The sequence below is a fragment of the Cyrtonyx montezumae genome, unplaced genomic scaffold, assembly GCF_038088225.1.
Source record: "Cyrtonyx montezumae isolate F1298 unplaced genomic scaffold, pur_monq_1.0 scaffold_35, whole genome shotgun sequence".
NCBI lineage: Eukaryota > Metazoa > Chordata > Aves > Galliformes > Odontophoridae > Cyrtonyx > Cyrtonyx montezumae.
Window position 1 is genome coordinate 1,252,584 of NW_027072040.1, and position 24,047 is coordinate 1,276,630.

The window sequence follows — 24,047 nt, forward strand, 5'->3', positions numbered from 1 at the left end:
CATGCCAGAAGCTTTGCTCCCATTCAGCATTTTTTGAAATCCTAATTGGACTTGCTGTGCGTTACGGACTACTGGGTTGGAAAATAGACACTTTCAAAAATCACCTTTCTGGAGAAAGTGTTAATGTGAGTTATGGCTTAATTTGCTAGTTCTCAGGAGCCCGGGAATAAGCTTGTATGGAGCATGCCATCTGTAATGAGAGATTTCTTGGCTTTGGAGAAAGTTGTTGGTTTGGGTTTTTTTGTAGATACTCATGTTTTTTCTGCTGACTTGAGCACTCAAGAATCTCATCTGGGACCTCTCATATATATATAATTCAGAATCTTTCTTTCTTTCCTCCTGTCCCTAAGGGTCTGAAATACAGCAAAATCAGTATGATACTCAAGCTAGTCTTGTTGGTTTTTTTTCCTTCCTTTTTTTTTTTGGTAGTAGTTTGGGTTTTTTTTGGAAGAGTGGGGATGGTGGGGTTCCCGTCCTCCCAATGGTAGACTGACTTTGTAGATAAGTCACTCAGCAGGCATACAGACTACCATGCCTCTGTCAGAGCTGGGGACAGAACAGGGCTGTGCACTCTAGAGCTGTGATTCAACTGGGAGATAAATTATTTGTGTAATGATTAAGTCTGTTCTGAGGAGGAGAGGAGGAAAAGACCGACGGCGCTGGCTTGCACACCAAGCTGTGCAGGGTTGTGTCCTGCTGCTTACACCTATTGCCCACTTATCTCCTCTGCTCCTTGCTTGTGTTTTGATAGGCACTGCCAAAAGAAATAAAATCCTGTCACCTGAAGAGAGGAAGGTGGTGGCTTTCCACGAGTCAGGCCACGCGCTGGTTGGCTGGCTGCTGGAGCACACGGAGGCAGTGATGAAGGTAACCCCGGCACCAGCTGCTGTGCCACGATGTGTGTTGTTGGGTGGGAAGAGAATCCTCTGGGCTGCTGCTGCTGCCCGAGGCACGCTGGTTGTTTTATAGTGCTTGTGTTAAATTCTGCTGTCTTGCTCTGGTCATTGTCATGAACTCGGAGCTGTGAACACTGCAGCAACCTGTACAGCAAATGCTCTGTCAGGAAAAATGGGTTCCAGTGATGATAGCAATGGTGCAAAGCTGATTTAATCAGCCACAGGGGAGCTCTGGCATTTAAAAGCTGACTGTAAAGTGCTCCCAGTGCCTGCTGGTTACCCAGTTGCTGGGCACATTTGAAGCAACTGAATCTTGTGCTGCTGCTGCTCAGTTCATGCACTTGCTCCAAGCACAAAGCGCTGCTCTGTGTGCGTGTGTGCGTGCGTGATCTCTTCCCCTGCTGTGGTTTGCCAGCATGTTGCAGCTACCAGTCAGGCCATTGGAGAAACTGCTCTGATACTAATCAAAAGAGATGTGTAATTCAGATTGGCACGCTTAGGAGCTTGTCTGCCTGAAGCCCTTCTCTGTAAGGAAGGGCCCCCCTTTGGCACCCCAGGGTGTGTTCTGTCCCATGCACGTCTCCTCAAAGAGCCCTGACACAGGGGAGAGGTGGAGGGGTGGAAATGACAAGAATGACAGCTTCTTGGCCCGCCACCAGCAGCAAATTCACTCTGAATGACCTATTGTATAAGCTGAACTATTGTTAATTACTCTCAACAAAATGTGGCTGCTTTTAATGGATGAGGGAGTTGGGTCTTGTTTTTCTGAGGATATCCTGTATGTTTGTTAGGTAGTCCCCATGCTTTTGGAACAGGGTAAAGCAAACTCCAATTGGCTTAAATCCTCTAAAGCCACTATTAAGTCTCAAGATCGCACTAGCTTGCTGTTCAGGGTAACTTCCTTTTTATTTCTTGTTCTAAAAATGAGGAAAGCTTTTCTGCAGCTGTGAAGGCAGAGCCTTCAGTATGGGAATGGCGACTGCAGTTCTTGTGTGTGTAGGTCAGTGAGCGAGCCCCACCACTTTTAAGAGATGTCCCTGGGAGGGCAGACCTCTTCTTGTTCTATGCTGCTGTATTTGAGTGCTCCTTTGTTCTCCAAACTGATGGAGCTGCTCTGTGTTGCAGGTTTCCATAGCCCCTCGAACAAATGCAGCTCTTGGATTTGCTCAGATCCTTCCAAGAGAGCAGTACCTCTTCACCAGGGAGCAGCTGCTGGAGAGGATGTGTATGGCGCTGGGAGGGAGAGCGTCTGAAGCCATCACCTTTAACAAAGTCACCACAGGTGAGGAGACAGGCCCGGACACAAGCAAGGGGAAGGTCGTGCCAGGAGTCTGAACTTTTGTACTTGTCTCTCTGTCCAAGAGCAACTTGAAACGGAGGTTTCCCACCCTTGGGGGTGGGAAGGAGAAATTTCACATTGCTTGTTTTGATCTCTGACTTGGGTTTGTGAGCATGAAGGCCTCTCGTGGTGGGTTCCAGCTGTGTTGTCTCAGACTTGTCCCAAAGCCTAAGGCTACAGATGTGCTTACACAGTGAGACTCTTGGCTGGTGGAAGAGTCTCGAGCTTTCTGTGCCTTAGTCCCAACCATTTATAGCAAAACGGGGTAAGAGCAGAGCAGTGGCAGGTAAGCAGCTACTATGAGCTAGCTACTGGGTGCCATGCACAGGTCTTGCAGCGCACGCAGAGAGGTAAAGCATTCACCTGCATGAATTCCTGCAGGTCCTCTTATCTTTTGACTTGGTACAGTGTGTGTTTGTGCTGGACATACTCCTCTTGCTCTCATCTCAGACCTGCCATACCTTACTTCTGTCTGTCTCACCCAGGAGCGCAGGATGACCTGAGGAAGGTGACCAAGATTGCCTACTCCATGGTGAAGCAGTATGGGATGGTGCCCAGCATTGGGCAGATCTCCTTCCCAGATGGGGAGAGCACAGTTGGGATTGGCCGGCGCCCTTTCAGCCAGAGCCTTCAGCAGATGATGGACCACGTAAGGCTGCTCCTCATCTCCTGTTCCTCTTTGTTCATTACTTTCTGCTTCTCTCTGAAAATGGCAAGAAACTTGGACCCAAATGCTTAGCCTTTTTTTTTTCTGTTAGCCATTAAGTAGTAAAATTCAACAACTGAGCACTGAGATACTCTGTTAGCCTGGGACTGCTCTGTGCATAAGACTGTTCAGTGAGGCATTAGGAACAGAGTCACACACAGCTGTGAGTTCAGCCCAGTAGCACTGTGCTGCCTGGAGCTGCAGTGAATGGTTGTGAAATACAGTCTGTTTTATGCATTGCAGTTTGAAAACTGCAGTCCTCATTCTTTTGTGCACAAGACCCTGGAGAGCTTCTGGGAGGCAGGGGGTACAAATGTGTCTTATGGAGAGAAATGCTTTGCAGAGCGGGGAGGAAGAGCTGAGGGAGGGAAATAGTTGTGGAACTGAGAACAGATAAAGGTTGTGATGCGTGGAGGTCTCTCCAGGCCCTCAGGAGTTCTGTGTATATCTAAGCATGGCTACACAGTGCTTAGATTACAGGAAGCTTCTGTTGGACAGACTCAGTTACACAATCCAAACGTCTGCACTCTGTAGATCAGGGGCCAACAAAGCAAATGATGATTCAGACTGACTGAAAAATGGTAGCCTGTCCTGAAAGGAAATGGGGCTTTTGTTGCTACGAAAATACCGCCTTGGTTTGAAAGTAAAATGGCTAGAAAGCAAAAAGCTGTGCTTTGCTACTGGGCAGCCTCCTTGGATAGAGACTGCATTTCCCATCAGGAAGGGCTCTCTTGAAGAGCTGTGCTGGTGCTGGAGTTTACTGTTCCCCCATCACAAGTACTTCTTGGGCTTGTTGTTTTTTTTCTTCCAGAAAGTTTATCTGTAACTGCTTTCTGCCTGCTCATTTTGCATGTTCTATCCCTCAGTGCTCTCCTTGTTGGCCCACTTGCAGTCCAGATCTCTCTTCTTACTATCTTCTAGGAAGCAAAAGTGCTGGTGGCTCAGGCCTACAGACGCACAGAAAAGCTCTTACTGGACAACCGAGATAAGCTGCAAACAGTAAGTTGGAGTTGTGTGGAGCTCTTTAACTGTAGGTTTTGGCCTTGATACTTTCTGTGCTCTGCACCTTGGTTGTTGCAGTGTGTCTGTTGTCCATATCACAGTTCTGTCCCCAGGGCAGTGCTCCAGCAGTGCTCTGAAGGCAGGCATTGTTGGGGGGACTCTCCTCTCTGCAGGCCTCCTCTGTTCTGTTGCTTTCATTTAACAGCAATCAGATGTTTGCTAGAGGCTCATCACAGGAGAAACTTTTAAGTTAAGCCAAAATATCTACAGAGCACTGTGTTTGCCAGGTCAGTGTGTCACATCTTGTCAGCAGGATCGAGCAGTTCTATGTTTGAGGGCCACCTGCTGCTCAAGCGTGGTCCTTTTGCTGGCAGAGGGGCCAGAGAATTAAACTTCACTAGGGGGGACCTTCTGATGACCTTCAGCCCATGCCTGCAGGAACAAAACAGCTCTTTGTTATCTGTGTCGTGTTATTTATGTACAGAGGAGTTGTGAGTCTGGCTCCAGTCTCAATTCCTGTTACTGTGGCATCTTAGGCAAGGCCACAGGTGCAGTGACAATGGCAATAAGGGCACTTCTCTAATTGTCCTTGGTGTTCTGACTTGACGAATCATTCCCTGGAGTTTGCTTTATTGCCTCCACTCATACTGAGTGCTTCTGGCAAAAAACACGCTTGTGAAAGGTGCTGGCTGCCTGGAGAGCTGTGTACTGCTCCAGCAGGCATCCAGGTCACACTGTCTGTGGTGTGGTGTTGTAGCCAGGCTCTGCTCCTCGTGGGCTCCAGCACATGCTATGTCCAGATGTTGAGGTCCAAGTTGAGCTGGTAGGGTGAGTTTAGTTCAGAGAGACTGTTTTCAGACCTCTGTGCCTCATTATGCCTTATTTACTCTTTCTAGCTGTCCAATGCCCTGCTGGAGAAAGAAGTGATAAATTATGACGACATTGAAGCTTTGATTGGGCCTCCACCCTATGGGCCAAAGAAAATGATAGCTCCTCAGAGCTGGCTTCAAGCAGAGAGAGACAAGCAAGACTCCAGAGATGAAGAAATGCCCCAGCAGCCACCGAACCATGAGGAGGAGGAAGAACCACGCCTGAGGCCAGTGTGAAGCCCACTCTTGATGTGGAATGGGAGGACTCTAGAGGCTTCTTTTGATTCCAGAGCTGAGAAGAGGAAGGGTTTGTGTTCAAAAAATAAAGAGCAGGGCATCTGTGTGATGCTGTTTCCCAGAAATTAAAGGAATGGCTATGTTCAGTCTTGTAACACAAGCTTTAACCTGCAGGGAGAGGAGAACACAGGGTTTTGAAATTGATTCTGTGCGAGGTATTAGTGATTAGGAGTTGGGTAAGTCTAATCTGCTGGAAAGAATTTGTTTACACGGGCATTGTTTGCCTTCTTAAGGGTGAAGGGTGGTGTGGAGCCCTTGTGTGCTGCCTCCAGCTGTGCTGTGCGTGTGGGAGTGCACTGCTGTTCCCCTCAGCACCAGGATGGTCAGTGTAGTGCACACAGTGCTGGGTGCGGTGCTGTAGCTGTTGTGTGACTGCTGTAACTTCTGGTCATCTCTGCTGCTGAACATAAAATAGGAAAACGAACTTCACTAGAATAAACTATCTGGAATGTGCTGCTGTGTTTGTAGAATGTGTCCTTATTGCAGCTATGGAGTTGTGTAGGACTTGGGCTTTCTTTTCCCTGGTCAGTAGCTTCTATTTGATTTTTATATCATGGGTTTCAGAAGCAGAGAGCAAGGAAACCTTGAGTGCATGACCGTAACCCTGTGGTGTGATGTTAGGAGTGGGTGTTGCATTTGTGAAACGGGATGGCTGTGTTCCGGGCTGCCTCAATAAACCTTTTGACACGAGGATTGAAGTCTGTGACTGTGCAGATGGTGATGGACTGCTGGCACAGCCCGGGCCGTGCAGGGGGCGGGTGCTGCCGGTGCAGCCGTGCCATCTAGCGGTGCGCTGCCCTCCCGGGCTGAGGCTGCATCAAGGATCCGAGCTCTGCCAGGGCTCGTGGTTCCCCGACCTCAGTCCCGCTGCTGCGTGGGTGCTGCTCTGAGCATGTTGGGGATGGGGCTGCGGTAGAGGTTTTTAGGCAGCGAGGGAGGCGGCCAGCAGCGTGCCCGCATCCCTGCGTGAGCTGGAGAAGGAGCACCGCGCCCACCGCCCACCGCCCACCCGCCAGCGTGGAGAGGGCTGCGCCGTCAGTTGCTCGCGGGCCCTTTAAGCCCGACGCCATCTTTGCTTTGGGTGCGGTGAAGCCGTTGCCAGACGTTTCTGGAATCGTCATTCTCATTGGACCGTACGTACGGCCCTTCCTATTGGCCACCGCCACCACACTTCCGGCGTGCGCCGCGCCGCCGCTTCCTCTTCCGGTCGGCCATTTTCCGTGGCGGGAGGTGAGTGGCGTTGCCCCCGCGGTTCGGGGCGCTCCATCCGCCGCCATCCGTCCGCCGGCGGCCGCGCCGGGCCCGGAAGCGCTCGGGGGCCGCTCGGAGCCCCGCTTCGGTCCAGAGGCGGCTCGGGGTGGGGCTGGGGCCGGGGCCGTGCCCTGGGGGGAGGCGCTGACGGGGACTGGGGCTCGGCCTGCACCGTGCCTTCTCGGGTCCCGGGGCCCCGCAGCCCCGCAGCCCCGCGCCGCCTCTAGCCCTGCCCGTGTCCGCAGGCCCGAGCAGCCATGGCGCCCAGCCGCAATGGCATGATCCTGAAGCCTCACTTCCACAAGGACTGGCAGCGACGAGTGGCCACATGGTTCAACCAGCCCGCCCGCAAGATCCGCAGGTGAGTGCCGTGGGGCCCGCGCGTCCCGCAGCCCCGCGTGTCCCTTAGGGCTTGCTCCGGCCGCGGTCAGGTGATGAGAAGTCTCCGGAATCGCTGTACTGCATTGATGATTCCCTTGAACCCTTGTCTATCTGATGGCTGCGGCAGCTCCAACGCAGGCGCTCGTGTGTCCGAGCTGCTCGTCCCGTGTCGCGTTTGGATCTGAGCTAACCCGGTGTGGCAGACGCTGCCCCGCGCGGGGGGGGGGGCACGCAGCTGTCTGCCGCTGTGGCAGCGATGCTTCTTGCTGACCGCTGTTCCCCACGCTGCAGGAGGAAGGCCCGCCAGGCAAAGGCTCGTCGCATCGCGCCTCGCCCCGTGGCCGGGCCCATCCGGCCCATTGTGAGGTGCCCGACTGTCAGATACCACAAAAAAGTTCGTGCTGGCAGAGGGTTCAGCCTCGAAGAGCTTAAAGTAAGTATGGGGTGCTGATCCTACCTGCTGAAACTCGCTGTGCACCTTGAGGTCAGCAGTGTGCTGCATTGTCATTGTCTGCTCGTGTGTAGCAGCTGTGGGATGGGGAAGGAGCAGTGTATGTCACCAGAGGTTCACTCAGAGAGTAAATATTGCTGTCTGTGGTTGAGCTGTAGTTACTGCTGCTTGTTTAAAGTCGCATTCAGTCAGAGTGTGAGTTGAGGCTCCTAAGCCTCGATTTAAATAAAAGGATTCTGTTTTTAAACAGCTGTTTCCATGGAGCATGTTTTTTGTAAGCCCCACAGGCTCACATAGCTTGTGAGAACACGTTAGTGCTGTGCAGTGAGCAGCTCACGATGGCATTACGGCCTTCAGCGCCCTCACCTTGCTTTGAGGGTCAGTCCTGTGCGACCTGAGCTGCCCTGGTGCTGCATGGTAAACGTTGGGCACTGCCTGCAGCCCATGTGGTCCTCCTGTGTCCTGTGCAGGACCTAATAAAACCCAGCAGTGAAATGAGTGTTTTAAAGCAAGAGGGCTGTACTCTAAATGCCCAATCCATCGCTTTGCTGTCCTTTAATTTCGGGCGATGTGAAGTGGCTCAGGGGTGTGCGCCTTCACACAGAGCATGAGGCTCTTCATTGTTCCAAGTGTTTCTCTAACGGAGCTCTCAGTGCTCTGTGAACCACAGTTATCCTCGTGGTGCCTCCGTAACTTCACCTGCTGTGCGTCAGAGCTTCCATGTCCTGCTCGTTGCTCCGGGGCCACGCTCAGGACCTCCATCCCCGTGCTGCTGACTGCTCTGTGCCGTGGCTGCTCTGTCCTGAGCACAGTGCTGTTGCTGAGTGCTGATGCTGTGTGCTCTCTCTTCAGCTGGCTGGCATTAACAAGAGGTTTGCTCGGACGATTGGGATCTCCGTGGATCCCAGGCGAAGAAACAAGTCCACGGAGTCGCTCCAAGCCAACGTGCAGCGGCTGAAGGAGTATCGCTCCAAGCTCATCCTCTTCCCAAGGAAGCCATCTGCACCTAAGAAAGGAGACAGCTCTGTAAGTACCTGGCTGTTAGGAGCACGTGAGCCTGTTTCTGTTCCCTTCTGCAGAGGTTTGGCCATCAGCCTGTCCTCCTGGTGCCTGGGCTGTGTTTCTGAGGGCTTGTAGTGACAGACCCCTGGGAGGAGGATCTGTGCATGTACACAGGGGTGACTGCCCACAGCAGCAGGCTGGGCTGGGTGCTGTCTGCTGGGAGCCAGCAGGGGTGCAGCTCAGACGTGGAGCTGGCTGTGCTGTGTGAGCAAGGAGGCTGTCTGAGGTCTGCTCTGCTGTGGTAATTACTGCGTGGAAGGGAATGCAGGGACAGCTTCACAGCTGAGCAGCTCCGTGAGAGGAGCAGTTAAGGAAATCTCTGGAAGGTCGTAGCTGTTGACATACAAAAACGGTTTTCATTAAAATCTCACCAAGATCCAGAGCAGAGCTGGCTTTTCTCGTCTGTTGATGTTAAAAATGCATGCTTCCCACGGGGAGGTGCAAGCAGCAGAACGAGGTGGTGTGTGCCAGCTGCCTTCTGCAGCCTTGTCCACCCTGAGCTGCTTTGCCCACAGCACTGCCTGCAGAGCTGGAGCTCGCTTGGGCTGCTTTCCAGGGCAGGGGAGGAAGGGTCTGGCATCTTGCACTGCCTGGTTGGGCACGGAGGTTGTGCTTCATGTGTCTGCTTAATGAGTGGGGAGGGTGCTGCTCTCGGTGGGACTGGTATGGCTGTGAGCTGTCGTGGTGAAGCTGAAACCCCTTTTTAAGCTGAGTTCCCTGTGCAGAGGTGGATTTTTCCCCCATTGCTGTGGGCAGCACGTGAAGTCGTTGCCAAACGCGTTCTGTTCCAGTTTTAAATCTGTTAGCTTCACAAACCTGTAGCAGTGCAGCACAGCTCTCAGGTTGTCTGCTGCAATCTGTTTCTGCTGTCAGTGGGTGGAGGTGCTCGTCTCTGGGCTCACGTTTCAGATGTGTTTACTTGAAGCTGCACGGAGCTGGTGCACTCATTTTGTCCATGCTGCTCTTGCACGAGGAGCTGGAATTGGCTGTGGAAAGGGATTGCTGAGGACTGTGAGCAGGCAGAGGGAAAGTGGCACAGGGGGCAGCACTGCTTTCCGGGTTGGCAGAGCCCTGAGAGGCCGGAGCTGCCCTGATGGCCTAGGGGGTGTGTGTTGCTGGAGCTGGGAGCCCGTGTGTAGGTACCAGGCTGAGGGATGGGCTGCTCCTCTTACTGAAATGGCTTTCCCCTCTTGTTGTGCAGCCTGAGGAGCTCAAGATGGCAACGCAGCTGTCTGGACCGGTTATGCCAATCAGGAACGTAAGTGGATGGTGGTGGGGGTGGGATGTAACGGGGTGGGATTTCAGGGCTGGGGCCCTTCTGGCTGTCACCGTGCAGCTGAGGGAGGCTGCTGTCAGCCACATCCCACGCGTGGGGTTGAGATGGATTGGTTGAGAATCACCCCCCTGAATCCCCCCATGGGAGCAGCACGGCTCTGGGCACCTGGCATGGCACGGTGACCTCACCCTGCGGGGACCTGCCCCACAGCTCGGGCTCCGACTGCTGTGGGGTGGGGACGCAGGGCCCGCGTGCTCTGGCTGCCACGCTCTCTCCCTCCCCAGGTTTTCAAACGGGAGAAGGCACGCGTTATCTCCGAGGAGGAGAAGAACTTCAAGGCCTTCGCCAGCCTGCGCATGGCCCGCGCCAACGCGCGGCTCTTCGGGATCCGTGCCAAGCGTGCCAAGGAGGCGGCGGAGCAGGACGTGGAGAAGAAGAAATGAACTGTTGTCAGCACAGCTGTCAATAAACAAACGTGGCTACGGAGCGCTGTGTGGTGTGTGTCAGGGGCCTGGAGCTCGGCCTGCCAGCTGTGGGTACCCCGCAGGGGGACCCCAACCGTACCTTGGTAGGAAGGGAAACGAGCACCTGAGTGTAGCCCTGTTCAGGGAGGGTGGTTTGCTTTGTCTCCAGGGCTGCAGTGTGGCTGCTGAGTTTCTCTTTGTGGGGTGCTGTGCTGCCCTGAGGGGACGGGTCAAGGCAGTCCCGGTGCTGTGGTGTCCTCACGGTGCTCAGCACCACGCGGGGTGGGGACCACAAAGGAGGAGGACGCTCAGGGTGACCCCTGAGGGCAGTGCTGCCTTCCTCCTGCCCGGCTGCCCCGGGGTGACGGTGTGGGGTGGAGCAGGGGCTGTGGGTCCCGGCTGCTGATGTCAGTGGGGCACAGGGACTGCCTGTGCTGTGCTTGCTGCTGCCTGCCGCTGGGTGGAGCAGGCTCCCAGCCCCACGCAGTGACACAGGTGCTGCCTGGGTGCTCCCCGCCGCAGTTCTGGGCCTTGAAGGAGTTCCTCGAGAGCAGTGCCCCGGTGTCCCCAGTAAGGAGCCCGATTCTTGCTGGAGAAGAGCCCGGGGCTGTGCTGGCTGTGTCACAGTGTGCTGACCAGACGTGGTCACGGGGCCGTGGGCTCCTTCCCGCTCCGGGGAGCCCTGGGCTGGCTAAGCAGTTCTGGGCTGTGCCGCGTGGCCGAGCCCTCCATCCCCCTCCATCCGTTCGCCACGCATTGGCAAGCTTGGGAGCAGCACCAGCACTGTTCAGGTGCAGGAGCCCTCAGCCCGGAGCTGCGGGGGGCTGTGCTGCCGGGGGGGGTGGAAGGAGGGTGTCCTACTTCTGCCAGGCAGTGGGGATTAGCTCCCGGGACGCGCGGTGCCCTCCCGCTCCTTGGTCCTCTCTGCATTTTAATCCCCCGTGAATTTGGGCTAATTATATCCCCCCTCACAAAGCTGTGCTGGAGGCACTGCGGTGCTGGAGGGTGGGGGGTGTGGGGGGGTCCACGGGGCTGCAGTCCCCACTGAGCCCACATCACTGGGACACCTCTGTCTGTGCCTGCTTTGGGGGGGGAGCACGGGGGGATGGGGCCACATGGGGTAGGGATGGGGGTACCCCGCGGGGAGCAGTGATGGGCTGTGGGGTGATGGCCGTGCTGGGCAGGGCAGGGGAGGAGGATGGGGGGCTGGCACGCGCTGCTGGCTGGACTGGGGACCCACGGCAGCTCGGTGCCCGCGGGCGGGCTGCGCTCCGGTGCCGGCAGTGAAGTGGTTAACGGAGATTGTAGTCTCCCTCTTAGGGCTCCGCTCCCGAACTGCAGCTTGAGTCAGTTGTGTGGAGGTGGCAGCAGCTCTGGCTGGCACGCGGCTCCGGCGGGCACACAGCAGCCACAGCCCTCATCCGGCAGCACACCGAGCCCCGGCACGCAGGTGAGGGGGGTGGGCAGGGCACCGCCACCGGGGGATGCGCAGCCGTGTGGGGATGCCGGGGTGGGGATGGTGCCCCACGGAGCCGGGGCTGTGGGCCGTGTGCCGGGCAGGGCACGGCCCCGTGTGACTTCATGGGGAAAGTTCTGCCCCGTGGCGGTGGGTCCTGGCACGGGGTGGGCGCGGTGGGGAGGGGGCTGTGGGCACCGGGCAGAGCCCGAGTGCTGCGGCTGGGGGCGATGGAGGAGATTGGGATGGGGATGGAGGAGGTGCAGTGAGGGTGGGATGAGGATGGAGTGGATCGGGTGGGGATGGGGTGGCAGAGCCGGCGCTGCAGCAGCACCGGGCTGAGCCCTGCCAGCAGCCACGCGGACAGCGGGGCACGGTTCCCTCATCACCCCAGCACTCCGCCAGCTCTGTGTGGTGACAGTAAGACGTGGCCAACTCTGGATCACCCCACGGTGTCCTGACACCTTGCAGGGCTCCACAGCACCGCCGGGACCGGACGCTTCACCTCAAAGACATTCTGTGGGGTCCCCCAGCCCCCACCCCGCCCCAGGAGCCTGCCGAGCCCCCAGCAGCACCCAGCAGCACCCAGCAGCACCCAGCAGCACGCAGGCTCCGTCCCCACACCTGGCACTGCGGGGCCCTGTGTCCTGGGCATGACAAGCACCCGCCCCACGTGCTGACAGCGGGGCTGCAGGACCTCCCATACCCCACATGCCCCTGGCCCACGGAGCTGCCTGCCCCCCATCGCGCCCGGCCGCCCCCCGCCACGCGGCCACCATGGGCGAAGCGCCCGAGCCGTCCTCGCAGGCGTCGCTGGCCGTCCTCTCCAAGGTGGAGCTGCGGGTGAGCTGCAGGCACCTCCTGGACCGCGACACCCTCAACAAGTCGGACCCCTGCGTGCTGCTGCTCGTGCAGTCCCAGGGCCAGTGGGTGGAGGTAGGCAGGGTGGGGGTGAGGGGATGGGGATGGGGCAGAGCCAGGGCGGGTGCGGTGTCTGTGGGATGGGAGCCAGGGGTGAGGTGCAGGGCACGGCGCTGCCTCAAGCTGCGGGGTGCAAGGTGCGGGGCTCGGGGTGGGGTGGAGGACGTGGGGAGCAAGGTGCAGGGCACAGCCCCACGGTGGGGCACTGCGGGATGCTCGGGTGGTGCGTGGGGATGGCACTTTGGCTCAGAGTGGTGAACCTCCTGGAGCTCAGCAGCTCTGGCAGCACCCGCAGCGTGTGTGTTCCCGAGGGGCACGGGGTGCTCAGCTCCTTCCCGTGGCTGCCCCACGGCTCCTGGCTGGCTCACTAATCAGAGCTGCTCAGCCAGCAGATTGAGCACTAAATCCCTCTGTGTGTAATTGATTCTGTGAGCCAGTGCTGGAGCCAAAGCAAGCAGTGGGGGACCCTCGCTGGGCTGCATCCCCTGTGTGAGGTGCAGCCCCTCTGGTGCAGCTCTCTCCTGTCCCAGCCCCTCTGCTGCTGGCAGCTCTTCATGTCCAATCAGCCCAGCATTAAGTGTGCTCCAGAGCACAGCATTCCTGCGGCCGCAGCCCTGCAGATACGGGGCTTTCCCTGGTGGGTGCAGTGCCCCAGGACACAGTGCTGGCACCCAGGGACACCCCTTCCTCATGCACCGGGCATGGTGCTGCAGTGGTGTGCTTTCACCATAGGATCAGCGTGAGCAGAGAAATCCTTGCGCACGGATTGCTGGTCTGGTTGGCAGCTGCCTGCTGTCTCTGTGTCCCCCATTCCTGCATCTCTTAGTTTCTTCGACCCCACATCCTGGTCCCACCTTGTCCACATCCCTCCGTCCCCGTGGTCCCTGTGTTCCCTGTGCCCACACCCCGGCCCCGGGCAGCTCCCCCTGCACTGCCTCCATCCCTGTGCCTCACAGCCCCAGCGCATCGAATCAGAGGCTGAATGCCACTGATAGGAGAGCGGGCTGTCATTGCTTCCACTGAGCAAATCCCAGCTCGTTAGGAGAAGCACTCTCTGGAGGTTCTGCAGAGCTGGAGGCCACCACGCTGCGTCCCAAACAACGGGGCCGGGCTGGTGTGACCCTGTGCCCCGCAGGTGGACCGCAGCGAGGTCATCAAGAGCAACCTGAACCCCGTCTTCGCCAAGATCTTCACGGTGGACTATTACTTCGAGGAGGTGCAGAAGCTGCGCTTCGAGGTGTACGACAGCCACGGGCAGGCCGGCGTCGGCACGCACGACGATGACTTCCTGGGGGGCATGGAGTGCACCGTGGGGCAGGTGAGCCCCGTGGTGCTGCTTCCCCAGCACCCGTGGGCTGCGGCCGTGCTGAGCCCGCCCTGTTCTGCAGATCGTGGCACAGAAGCGCGTGACGAAGCCGTTGTTCCTCAAATATGGGAAGTTTGCGGGGAAATCCACCATCACGGTGAGTGACGCTGGGCTGGGTGGGACTGGGGAGGGCGAGGGGGGGGGGGGAGCAGTGCTGAGCTCCCCGCGGCTGTGTGTCCTGCCAGGTCATCTCCGAGGAGATCTCGGGGAACAATGGCTACGTGGAGCTGGCCTTCAGGGCTAAGAAGCTGGATGACAAGGTGAGCAGCATGCGAGCGGGGCGGGTGAGACAGGGTGGGTTGAGGTGGAATGGATGGGATGAGCTGGAGAAATAGATGGGATGGATGAGGCAGAGGTGCTCCTCTGCTCTGACTGGCCCCGTCCTTTCTTGTCCAGGACCTTTTCAGCAAGTCCGACCCCTTCCTGGAGATCTACCGCATCGATGATGACAGCAGTGAGCAGCTGGTGTACCGCACCGAGGTGAGGCCGGCCGGCTCCGTCCCACAGCCGCCCTATATGCGCCAGCCCCACTGAGCCCTCCCTCCCCCAGGTGGTGAAGAACAACCTGAGCCCCATCTGGGAGCCCTTCAAGGTCTCTCTGAACTCCCTCTGCAGCTGCGAGGAGAAGAGGAAGCTGAGGGTGAGGAAGGGCCATGGGGACCCCATCCCCGGGGGGGCATAGGGGTGGGGGCACACGGGGGGGCGGCGCTGACCTGCGTCCCCACAGTGCGTCGTGTGGGACTACGACTCACGGGGAAAGCACGACTTCATCGGCGAGTTCTTCACCACCTTCGAGGAGATGCAGAAGGCAATGGGGGAGAACAAGGTGGGGACATGGGGACGTGGCCAGCGGGGCTGGTGCTCTGCCTTCGGGCTTGCCATCAGCCCCCTTTCCAGGAGACATCACCCACGTTCTCCAGGGGTTCCTCTTTGGGGAAGGGATGGATGGGACTGCAGCCATCATCACCCCGGGTTGGGCTGTGGGGCTGTGGGGCTGTGGGGCTGCAGCTCGGTGGGGTTGGGGCTGTGGGGCCGTCCCCGGGCAGCGCGGGTGCCGCATGTTGCAGGTGCAGTGGGAGTGCATGAACCCCAAGTACAAAATCAAGAAGCGCAACTACAAGAACTCGGGGGTCGTGGTGCTGCTGGACCTGAAGGTGAGTGCCCACGTGCCGTGCCGTGCCGTGCCGTGCCGTGCCAGGCTGCTGCGGGGGCTCACCTGGGTTGATCTGACAGATCCACAGGGTCTACTCCTTCCTGGACTACATCATGGGCGGCTGCCAGATCCACTTCACGGTGAGCACCGCTCTGGGGGGGCTGGGGTCGTGCCACGGTGCTGGGACTGCTGCTCGGGGCTGCCCCTCACCCCAGGGACAGCGGGGACCTCACGGACCCCCCCACACCAGGTGGCCATCGACTTCACGGCCTCCAACGGGGATCCCCGCAACAGCTGCTCCCTGCACTACATCAACCCCTACCAGCCCAACGAGTACCTCAAGGCACTCGTGGCAGTGGGTGAGATCTGCCAGGACTATGACAGGTACAGGGACCCCAGGGCCGGGGCTCTGCGGTGACGGTGGGGCCGGGATGCTGGGGCCCCACACACCCCTTCCCTTTCAGCGATAAGAAGTTCTCTGCTCTGGGCTTCGGTGCGCGGATCCCCCCCAAGTATGAGGTATGGGGTTGGGGACATGCCGGGACCCCTGGGATGTGCCCATCCTGCTTCGCCCCGCTTCCCTCGCCCCTCTGCCCCCTCAGGTGTCCCACGACTTCGCCATCAACTTCAATCCTGACAACGATGAGTGTGAGGGTAAGCGCAGCCCCACTGTGTGGGTTCCCAGTGCCCCTTTGCACCCCCCAGCCGTGCTGGCACCCCCTCACCCCCGCACCCCACAGGCATCCAGGGTGTGGTGGAGTCCTACCAGAGCTGCCTGCCCAAAATCCAGCTGTACGGCCCCACCAACGTGGCCCCCATCATCACCAAGGTGGCCCGCGTGGCGGCCGACGAGGAGCGCACCAAGGAGGCATCGGTGCGGCCCCGCGGGCGCGTTCACACGTGGGGGTGCACAGCACGGGGGGGTGTCCCTGACGTCCCTTTGTCCCCAGCAATACTTCATCCTGCTGATCCTGACGGACGGCGTGGTGACGGACATGGCGGACACGCGGGAGGCCATCGTCCGCGCCTCCTACCTGCCCATGTCCATCATCATCGTGGGGGTGGGCAACGCCGACTTCACCGACATGCAGATCCTGGACGGCGACGACGGCGTCCTGCGCTCCCCCCGGGGCGAGCCCGTGCTGCGTGACATCGTCCAGTTCGTCCCCTTCCGTGACTTCAAGAACGTGAGTGGGTCCTCCAGCGCTCCTGTCCCCCACCCTGTGCCCCCCCCCGGCTCACCCATCCCACCCCACCCTTCCCCGCAGGCGTCCCCGACGGCGCTGGCCAAGTGCGTGCTGGCCGAGGTGCCCAAGCAGGTGGTGGAGTACTACAGCTACAAGGCCTTCCCCCCGCGCTGCCCCCAGCCCCACACCCCCGACTCCAACCTGGGCTCTCCCCAGTGAGTGTGCTTATGTGTGGGGACGGGGACAGCCCTGGTGCCACCGCAGGATGCTGTGGTCCCAACTCCCCGTGTCCCCGCTGTGTCCCCTGCCGTCCCTGTGGTCCCTGTGCTCTGTGCTTGTCTGTCACTGTGTTGTTTCGAGGCTGCATGACAAACCCATCCTTGGGCCAATAAAGCAAGCTGCCCTTTCCCCGTGCCATCTGCTGTCTGGGCACCAGGACCACGGGGCGCTGCTGCGTCACACAGAATCCCCAACCGTGGCGCTCCGTGGGGTGCAGGGATGGGGGGGACACGGCCCACTGCTCCACCGCGCTGCCCCAGCCCCATCCTGCCGCAGGGGGAGGGGGATGGGAGGGAACGAAAGCTGAAAGCAGCCCCCAGCTGCCCAGCGCCTGGCCGCGGCTCTCATTAGCAGGGATTTGTCACTTGAAAGCCACCGGCGGCTGAACGAGAGGCGGCAGCGCTTTGTAGCTGCTGTACTTTTCTGCTTTCAAGTTGTGCTGCTGCTGCTGCCCCGGCAGCTTGAAAATCCAGGGCATGAGGCAGGGAGAGGTGCCCTCCTGCGCTGTGCCGCGTGCCGTGTGCCGGGCTGTGTGCCTCAAGCCATGTGCTGTGCCATGCTCTGTGTGCCATGCTCTGTGTGCCATGTGCCATTATATGCCATGTGCTGCATGCCCTGCTCCACACGCAGTGCCACTGCGGTGTGCCCCAAGCCCTGCCCCGTGTGTCCCCGCTGGGAACCCCACTGTCCCCCGGCAGCAGGGTGCTGGCACCGGGCGTGTCCTTGCAGCTGTGCCCGTGGGCTGTGGGGACACTGGTGGCCACGGGCAGAGCGCAGTGCCCGATCCGTCGTATTTATAGCGCCTGATTCATCCCGATCAAGCCAGATAACGGACGTCGCCATAGAAACCCATCGGGGCTGTGGTTGTGTTCGGCCCTCGGGGTGGGCAGGGGGGGCTGAGCCCCCCACCAGGGCTGTGTCCCCCCGTGGGTGTGGGGTGTGCGTTGCCACTAAGCGATGTTTAATTGATGGGGTTAATTACTGGCGCTCCCCTGTGAGCTCTTTGTAAGGCTGCTGCAGGCAGCGCAGCAGTGCGGTGCTGCGGGGGGCACGGCACCAGGCACCCCCGGGGATGGGGCAGGTGGGGCCGCACCCGCACAGTGCCCCGGGAGGGGCTCCGACCCCCGCCCTGGGAACGCACTGCAGGTCTGAGAATGGCAATAAATATTTATTCTTCCCCGAGTGGGGCCGTGCTGCAGGGAGCGATGGGTCGGGGGTCACCGGGGGACGGTGCAGCCGCGCTCCTCCCCACCCCGGGGGCACAGGGCTGCCGCTCCCCACGCCCGGGCTGTGCCCATCCCTCACGCCATGTCCCAGTGTGTGCTCAGCTCGTTGTCGTGCATCTCCTCGCGGTACACGCGGTCGAAGAGCGCGTTTTGCGTCGGCGAGAAGTGGGAGCGCCAATCACCCACCACACCTGGGGGGGGGGGGGAGGTGGAGGGGAACGGCAGCGCTGGCACCGCGCTCGGGGCACCCCGGTGTGCCCACCCCCCCCGTGGTGCCCCACACGCCCCTCACCTTTGCGCATGAAGCGGCCCTGGCTGTGGTCCATGATCTCGCGGGGGATCAGGGTGTAGTTGGCCATGGCGTTGTCCCTCATGGCCGCGAAGCTGCAGTGCTCCTCCAGCGCCAGCAGCGTCCGCGGCTCCAGAGCAACGCCCAGGAACGCACCGAGCCGCCGTGCTGCGCCACGCAGGTCCTGTGCACCCACGGGTGAGGTGGGGGTGGGGGTGGGGGAACGGGGGGCTCGGGGACGCGGGGCTCACCTGGTGAAGCTCCTCGTAGGTGATGTAGATGATGTCGAGGAGCTGCTGCTGGCCCAGCCAGCCCTTGACGTGCTCGAACCAGGAGCCGTAGTGCACTGAGGGGATGTGGTGGGTGATGGGGGCACAACAGCCGCCCCCGGCGCGGCCCCCACGTCCCCCCAGCCCTTACCTGTGCCCTCGAGGAACTGCTGGAGGAAGGTGTCGAAGGAGACGGGGTCAGGCAGGAACTTGGCCAGGCGGTGGAAGTGGTAATAGGAGACCACCACGTCCTTGGGGTTCCTGGCCACGTAGATCACCTGAAGGGGGGGGGGGGGTAAGGGGGGGTTTTCCCAGGCTCAGCTGCCCCGTGAGCTGACAGACTCATGCCGCAGGCACAGGGTGCCCCCATGGGCCCTCACCTTGGCCTTGCCGCCCTGCAGCCGGGGGCCCAGCACGCGGGCAGGCAGGTGGCTGGTGATGAGACGGTGCGTGGCTGCGTCCCGCAGCGAGCTGCGGAAGTGGATCTGCTCCAGCCAGGGCGCCCTCTCCCAGTTGGGGATGGTCTTGGCCGGCTGCGCGTCCCCACGGCTGTACAGCAGCGTCAGGATCTCCTGCATCCACGTGGTGCCTGGGGAGGTTGCCGTCAGGGCACCCCGACCCTGCACGGGGCACCGTGGCACGGCACGGCATGGCATGGCACGGCACAGCTTGGTGCAACATGGCGTGACGCTGCATGGTATGGAACAACATGGCACAGAGTGGCACGGCACGGTATGGCGCGGCACAGCATGGTGTGGCACAGACTGGGACAGCATGCTATGGCACCGTGTGGCACAGCATGGCACAGCTTGGTATGGCACGGCATGGTATAGCAATGCATGGCACGGCTTGGCATGGCACAGCATGGCATGGCACCCACTGGCACGGCATGGCACAGCGCTGTGTGGCTGTTCTTGTCGCTGCACGGCTCAGCACGGCAGTGTCACATGGCACAGGTTGCACTGTGCCACGGCACAGATCAGCACAGCACGGCATGGTGTGCACGGCACAGTGCGACGTGGCACGGCTGGCCTGGCAGCGCGGGACGGGAGCACTGCCCCTTTGAGCCCCCACCCATGGCTCCGGGCGGGGGGTGGGGACGTGGCAGGGACAGGGCTGCAGCAGGGGGACGGCGTGGGGTGGCCATCCCCTCCAGCACGGTGGTGGGGCCGGGACCCCCGGCTGTGGGGCTGTGGGGAGGGGTCGGTGGTTGTGCAGGGCTGGCTCTGCTCCCGGCCACGCAGGCAGCGCTGGGGCCCAAAGGCAGAGAGGGCTGAGCATCAAAGCCCCCGATCCCATTTACCCCATCCCCACCCGCTGCCACTCACCCGACTTGGGGTAGGTGACGATGACCACATCGGTGTCACGGAAGGGGAAGTTGGTGGCGAACTGCAGGGACTCCGCGGTGTGGAGGTGCCCGGGCAGCGCGATGCCGGCGAACGTCTCCGTTACGTCCAGGCGCTCCATGGACGGCCGTGCCGGACGAGATGGGACGGCGGTTAAATAGCTGCAGGAGAGGAAGCCCAAGCAGCGGGCGGATGGCGTGGGGTGGGTGGGGCCCCCCCGGCACATTCCTGGCAGGGGGCCGAGGGCGGCTGCGCGGGGCCGGCACGAGGGGAGCGCGGCCGCAGGGATGGGGCCGTGAGGTCGCCCGGGAATGGGGCCGCCATGGGGAGCACGTGGCTGAGCCCACGGGGGATGTGGGAGCACTTGGGGGGCTGCGAGCCTCCATGGGGGTTGGGGTGCTTCGCCGGCCCCACGGGTGACCCCTGTGCTGTTAGGTTCCAGCCCTGTGCTGCACCCCATTCAATGGAGGCCTTGGTGCCCCACAGCCATGCTCCCTGTGCTGCACAGGGGTTTCCAGCCCGGCCACCCCAAGGTGAGGATCTGGGGCCAATTCTGCTCCACGTGGCCCCACCCCATTCCCAGCACACGGCCACCACCGTCCCCGACAGCAGCGCGGCCCTGTGCACACCGTGCACCGCAGAGCGCGTGCGTGCCTCAGTTTCCCCCCGCAGCACCAACAGTCTGTGCCGCCCCACTGCTGTCTCCCGGCCCACGGAGCCGGGTGGCCCGGAGCTGTGGGGTGCCCTGGTGCTCAGCCCCCGCCCGCCACCACGATGGGGGCTGGCTCTGGGGTGGCCGGAGCCCGTTCCAGCCCCACGCTGCACGCAAGCCGGAACACATATTTCAGAGCCACAACAGGGAACAGCTGCCCGAGTGTCCCAGGGCCGGCGGTGAGCTGGGGACAGGGGTGCAAGGCAGACCTGCCAGACCCCACAACGTGAGGGGCGTGGGGCTGGGGGTGCATCTATGGGGCTGGAGGTGCTGGGCTGGGGCTGGGGGTGTCGGCATGGGGAGGCCGAGGCGCGGATGGGAACGGAGCTTTTTCCCAGCAGAAAAAAATCTGTGCTGTGTTAGAGGGGCCGGGAGCGTAACCACAGCTATGCGCGTCCCCGCGTCACCCCGCGCTGCGCTGCAGAGGCCGTCGCAGTGCCCGGGCACTGCCGGGGTTGGGGTGCAGGGTGCAAGGGTGGGTTTATGGCCCCGGGGTTGGTTATTGATTTACCACGGGGAAGGGCAGCAAGCCGTGCGGGAGCACTCGGCGCGCTCCTGTGGCAGCAGGGCAGCGATCTCATCCCACCACCGTCGCACCACGCGAGGATGCTGAGCAGGAGCGTGCTGCTGCTGCTGTGCCCGCTGCTGCTGTGCCCGCTGCTGCTGCCCTGCTCGGGGCAGCTGCTCCAGCAGGAGGCCGAGCGCATCATGGACACCACGCCGGTCATCGATGGGTGAGCGCAGCCGCCCCAAAGCTCGCGTGGCACTGCGGGATGGGTTCGTGGTTCCCTGAGAAATCCCCGGCACAGAAAACCCCATGGATCTACTGGGGGAATGCCTGCACTGAGCACCCAGGGCATGCCAGACAGGGACGGTGCTGCCCAGGGAATGCCCGCACTGGGGATGCGTGGGAATGGTCCCACGGGGGATCCTGTGCCGCACCTGGGGCCGTGTGGGCAGGGGGATCCCCGGCAGCCTGCCTGGGGTGGTGCTGGGAAGCGTGGGGTCAGGCTGCCCCAGGGGAAGTCCTGCGGGATCGTGTCCTTAGGGATGTCCCCAGTCCACTGTTCCTGGTGGTGACCCCTGGGTATGGGGCCGTCACACGGCCCAGAGCACCCCAGGCAGTGGGAGTGGAGCTGTGGGAGCCAGGGGATGTGGGGCAGTGGGAGCGCCAGTGCTTTCCCCAGCAATGCTGCTGGGTTTGTAACAGCACACAGCAGCGGTGGTGGTGACGTCCCTGAGCGGGGATATAGGGCTGGAGTGGGGCAGGGGGAAAGGGTTGGGTGGGGATGGGTGTGGGGATGTGTGGGGGGATCCCAGCAGGGAAACCACACCCCTGTTCCTGGGCACCGATGGATGGGTGGGACAGAGCCTGGAGGGTCAGAGAGATGGAGGGAGGGAGGGGCAGGAGGAGGGAGGGACAGATGTGGAGGTAGGGAGGGGCAAGGGGAAGGGAGGAGGGAGGAAGGGGAGGACGGGTGGGTGGATGGATGGGGATGGATGGATGGATGGATGGATGGGTGGATGGGTGGATGGGTGGATGGGGATGGATGGGTGGATGGGTGGGTGGATGGATGGATGGAGAAGCAGGGACACAGATGGGCAGCCAAATGGTTGGTTGGTTGGACAGACAACCCCCTGCTCTCACTTTCTCCCTGTCCCAGGCACAACGACCTGCCCTGGCAGCTCCTCAAACTGTTCAATAACCAACTGCTGCTGCCAGCATCCAACCTGACACAGCTGAACAGCACCCACACCAACATCCCCAAGCTGAACACGGGGCACGTGGGCGGCCAGGTGGGACAGCAAGCGGGGCACGGGCACCAGGACAGCCCCCACTGGGGTTCTGGGCACTCACCAGCTGCCATCCCACCAGTTCTGGTCGGTGTACGTGCCCTGCGACACGCAGAACAAGGACGCGGTGAAGCGCACGCTGGAGCAGATCGACGTGGTGCACCGCATGTGTGAGCTGTACCCCGAGACCTTCGCCTGCGTTGTTGATAGTGCAGGTGAGCAGGCAGGGGGCTGTGAGGGGCACGGGGCTGCCTGTGCCCATTCCTGGCTCAATGTGCCCCTGCAGGCATCGAGCAGGCGTTCCGGGACAAGAAGGTGGCCAGCCTCATCGGCGTGGAGGGCGGGCACTCCATCGACAGCAGCCTGGGTGTGCTGCGCACCTTCTACCGCCTGGGAGTGCGCTACATGACCCTGACACACAGCTGCAACACACCCTGGTAGCCCACTGTGGGGAGGGCGTTGGGATGGGGGGGATGGGGACGAGGCTCTGATGGTGTCCCCGTGGTGCAGGGCTGACAACTGGCTGGTGGACACCGAGGAGGAGCAACCTGTGCACCACGGCCTCACAGCCTTTGGGAAGGTGAGTGGGACGGAGCCAGGCGGCGGCCCCGAGGGTGCGGTGTCGTCGCACTGCCTTGCCCCCACCCCTGCCCCCATCCATGCAGATGGTTGTGGAGGAGATGAACCGCCTGGGTATGATCGTGGACCTGGCCCACGTCTCAGTGGAGACCATGAAGATGGCACTGAACGTCTCCAAAGCCCCCGTCATCTTCAGCCACTCCTCTGCCTACAGCATCTGCCCGCATGCCCGCAATGTGCCCGACGATGTGCTGCAGATGGTGGTGAGTACACGGTGGGGGTGGGGGGGGGGTCCAGCACAGTGCCACGGGGCTCAGGGCCACCTCTCCTGCAGGCCTCCACGGGCAGCCTGGTGATGGTCAACTTCTACAACCAGTACGTGACCTGCAGCAACGTGGCCACAGTGGACGACGTCGCGGGTGAGGCAGCGGGCAGGGATGGGGTGGGGGCACAGCGTCACCCCATCCCCTCACCCGGCCCCTCTGTGCCCACAGACCATATGGACCATGTGAAGAAGGTGGCGGGCATCCAATCCGTGGGATTTGGCGGGGACTATGACGGCGTCACGGGGTAAAGCAGGCAATGGCATATGGGGAAGGGGATGGAGCGGCCAAGGGGTGCACGGGGTGTCCCCTAGGGGTGGTGGATTGGGGTGCTGCCGGGCTGGGCTCTGAGCTGTGGGTGCCACAGGCTGCCCACGGGGCTGGAGGATGTCTCCAAGTACCCTGTACTGGTGGCGGAGCTGCTGGCCAGGAACTGGACGGAGCAGGAGGTGAGAGCGGCGCTGGCCAACAACCTGCTGCGGGTGTTCAGGGACGTGGAGAAGGTGAGTGGGGCACGGGGGGGTTTACAGAGAGGCATGAGAATGGATGGGGCACAGGGATGCACTCAGCATGGGGATGTGCAGGGCACCGGGATGCGTTGGGACACAGGCAAATGTGAGGATGCGTGGGGCTCAGGGGAGTCAGGGCACAAGCAGAGCAGGGGTCTGAGCAGCAGCACGGAGCTGCACAGAGCACCATGTGACGCAAACTCACCCTGGCTCCGCAGGTGAAGGCGTCCCTGCAGGGCACACTACCCCTGGAGGAGCCCATCGCCCTGGAGGAGCTGGAGGGAGAGTGCCGCACGAGCTATGGCTACACCACCACCACCGACTCCAGCCCAGCCCTGCCCCTGCCAGCAGCCCTGGTGCTGGTGCTGGCCCTGCTCAGCACCCTGCTGCCATAGTGCTCATGTGCCGCCCCAGCCCAGCCACAAAATAAAGCCATCCTGCTCAGTGTTCAGGCTGTCACCGCACCGGGAGTGAGACATCACTGCAACAACACGTGGCCAGGGTGGCAGCGGGGCTGCCTCCGCAGGATGCTTACATTAATCATTAGCTAATTAATTGGCTACTCAATCATCTTCTTAGCAATTTCCTCTCACATTTGGGAACAGCCTGTCTTTGGAGCGGAGGCAGCTCTGGGCACCAGGAAA

The 24,047-nt window shown here is 60.9% G+C and overlaps 5 protein-coding genes and 1 non-coding gene across 14 annotated transcripts in view; 5 read left to right on the forward strand and 1 right to left on the reverse strand.

The window, feature by feature from the left end:
• SPG7 (SPG7 matrix AAA peptidase subunit, paraplegin) overlaps window positions 1-5,096 on the forward strand; it is a 32,965-nt gene extending 27,869 nt beyond the window's left edge. For both annotated transcript variants that reach the window (XM_065745293.1, XM_065745292.1), the window contains exons 13-17: window positions 752-867; window positions 2,022-2,178; window positions 2,721-2,884; window positions 3,863-3,940; window positions 4,840-5,096. In XM_065745293.1, the coding sequence (XP_065601365.1) occupies window positions 752-867; window positions 2,022-2,178; window positions 2,721-2,884; window positions 3,863-3,940; window positions 4,840-5,049 (725 nt within the window). In that variant the 3' untranslated portion in view covers window positions 5,050-5,096. The remainder of the gene's footprint in view (window positions 1-751; window positions 868-2,021; window positions 2,179-2,720; window positions 2,885-3,862; window positions 3,941-4,839) is intronic.
• A 1,203-nt stretch (window positions 5,097-6,299) lies between these two features.
• On the forward strand, window positions 6,300-10,015 carry RPL13 (ribosomal protein L13). The gene is made up of 6 exons (XM_065745311.1): window positions 6,300-6,339; window positions 6,606-6,721; window positions 7,033-7,174; window positions 8,045-8,218; window positions 9,456-9,512; window positions 9,815-10,015. The coding sequence occupies exons 2-6, from the start codon at window positions 6,618-6,620 to the stop codon at window positions 9,971-9,973; spliced, it is 636 nt and encodes a 211-aa protein (XP_065601383.1). The 5' UTR covers window positions 6,300-6,339; window positions 6,606-6,617; the 3' UTR covers window positions 9,974-10,015.
• LOC136054264 (small nucleolar RNA MBII-202) lies at window positions 6,793-6,875 on the forward strand. Its single transcript, XR_010622725.1, has one exon. It is a non-coding gene; the product is annotated as a small nucleolar RNA MBII-202 (small nucleolar RNA).
• A 2,021-nt stretch (window positions 10,016-12,036) lies between the features above and the next one.
• Window positions 12,037-16,344, forward strand: CPNE7 (copine 7). 7 transcript variants are annotated; one of them, XM_065745296.1, is made up of 15 exons: window positions 12,037-12,386; window positions 13,507-13,689; window positions 13,760-13,834; window positions 13,923-13,997; window positions 14,134-14,217; window positions 14,288-14,377; window positions 14,465-14,563; window positions 14,805-14,891; window positions 14,971-15,030; window positions 15,141-15,274; window positions 15,355-15,409; window positions 15,493-15,544; window positions 15,631-15,764; window positions 15,841-16,077; window positions 16,159-16,344. In XM_065745296.1, exons 1-15 carry the CDS (start codon window positions 12,162-12,164, stop codon window positions 16,294-16,296), a joined length of 1,728 nt encoding a protein of 575 aa, XP_065601368.1. In that variant the 5' UTR covers window positions 12,037-12,161; the 3' UTR covers window positions 16,297-16,344. The 7 variants fall into 7 exon arrangements, with proteins under 7 accessions (XP_065601368.1, XP_065601372.1, XP_065601370.1 ...); XM_065745300.1 differs by having other exon boundaries at window positions 14,465-14,546; window positions 14,764-14,891; XM_065745298.1 differs by having other exon boundaries at window positions 15,720-15,764; window positions 16,159-16,248.
• Window positions 16,345-17,657: 1,313 nt separating this feature from the next.
• Window positions 17,658-19,623, reverse strand: LOC136054185 (sulfotransferase 2B1-like). The gene is made up of 6 exons (XM_065745313.1): window positions 19,469-19,623; window positions 18,521-18,729; window positions 18,292-18,418; window positions 18,123-18,217; window positions 17,875-18,055; window positions 17,658-17,773 (listed from the first exon to the last, which is right to left on the reverse strand). The coding sequence occupies exons 1-6, from the start codon at window positions 19,605-19,607 to the stop codon at window positions 17,658-17,660; spliced, it is 867 nt and encodes a 288-aa protein (XP_065601385.1). The 5' UTR covers window positions 19,608-19,623.
• A 1,230-nt stretch (window positions 19,624-20,853) lies between these two features.
• Window positions 20,854-23,938, forward strand: DPEP1 (dipeptidase 1). 2 transcript variants are annotated; one of them, XM_065745440.1, is made up of 10 exons: window positions 20,854-20,932; window positions 21,863-21,995; window positions 22,075-22,207; window positions 22,279-22,429; window positions 22,503-22,572; window positions 22,658-22,834; window positions 22,906-22,990; window positions 23,066-23,141; window positions 23,262-23,397; window positions 23,622-23,937. In XM_065745440.1, the coding sequence occupies exons 1-10, from the start codon at window positions 20,907-20,909 to the stop codon at window positions 23,796-23,798; spliced, it is 1,164 nt and encodes a 387-aa protein (XP_065601512.1). In that variant the 5' UTR covers window positions 20,854-20,906; the 3' UTR covers window positions 23,799-23,937. The 2 variants fall into 2 exon arrangements, with proteins under 2 accessions (XP_065601512.1, XP_065601511.1); XM_065745439.1 differs by lacking the exon at window positions 20,854-20,932 and adding an exon at window positions 21,700-21,734 and having other exon boundaries at window positions 21,786-21,995; window positions 23,622-23,938.
• The last annotated feature ends 109 nt before the right edge of the window (window positions 23,939-24,047 follow it).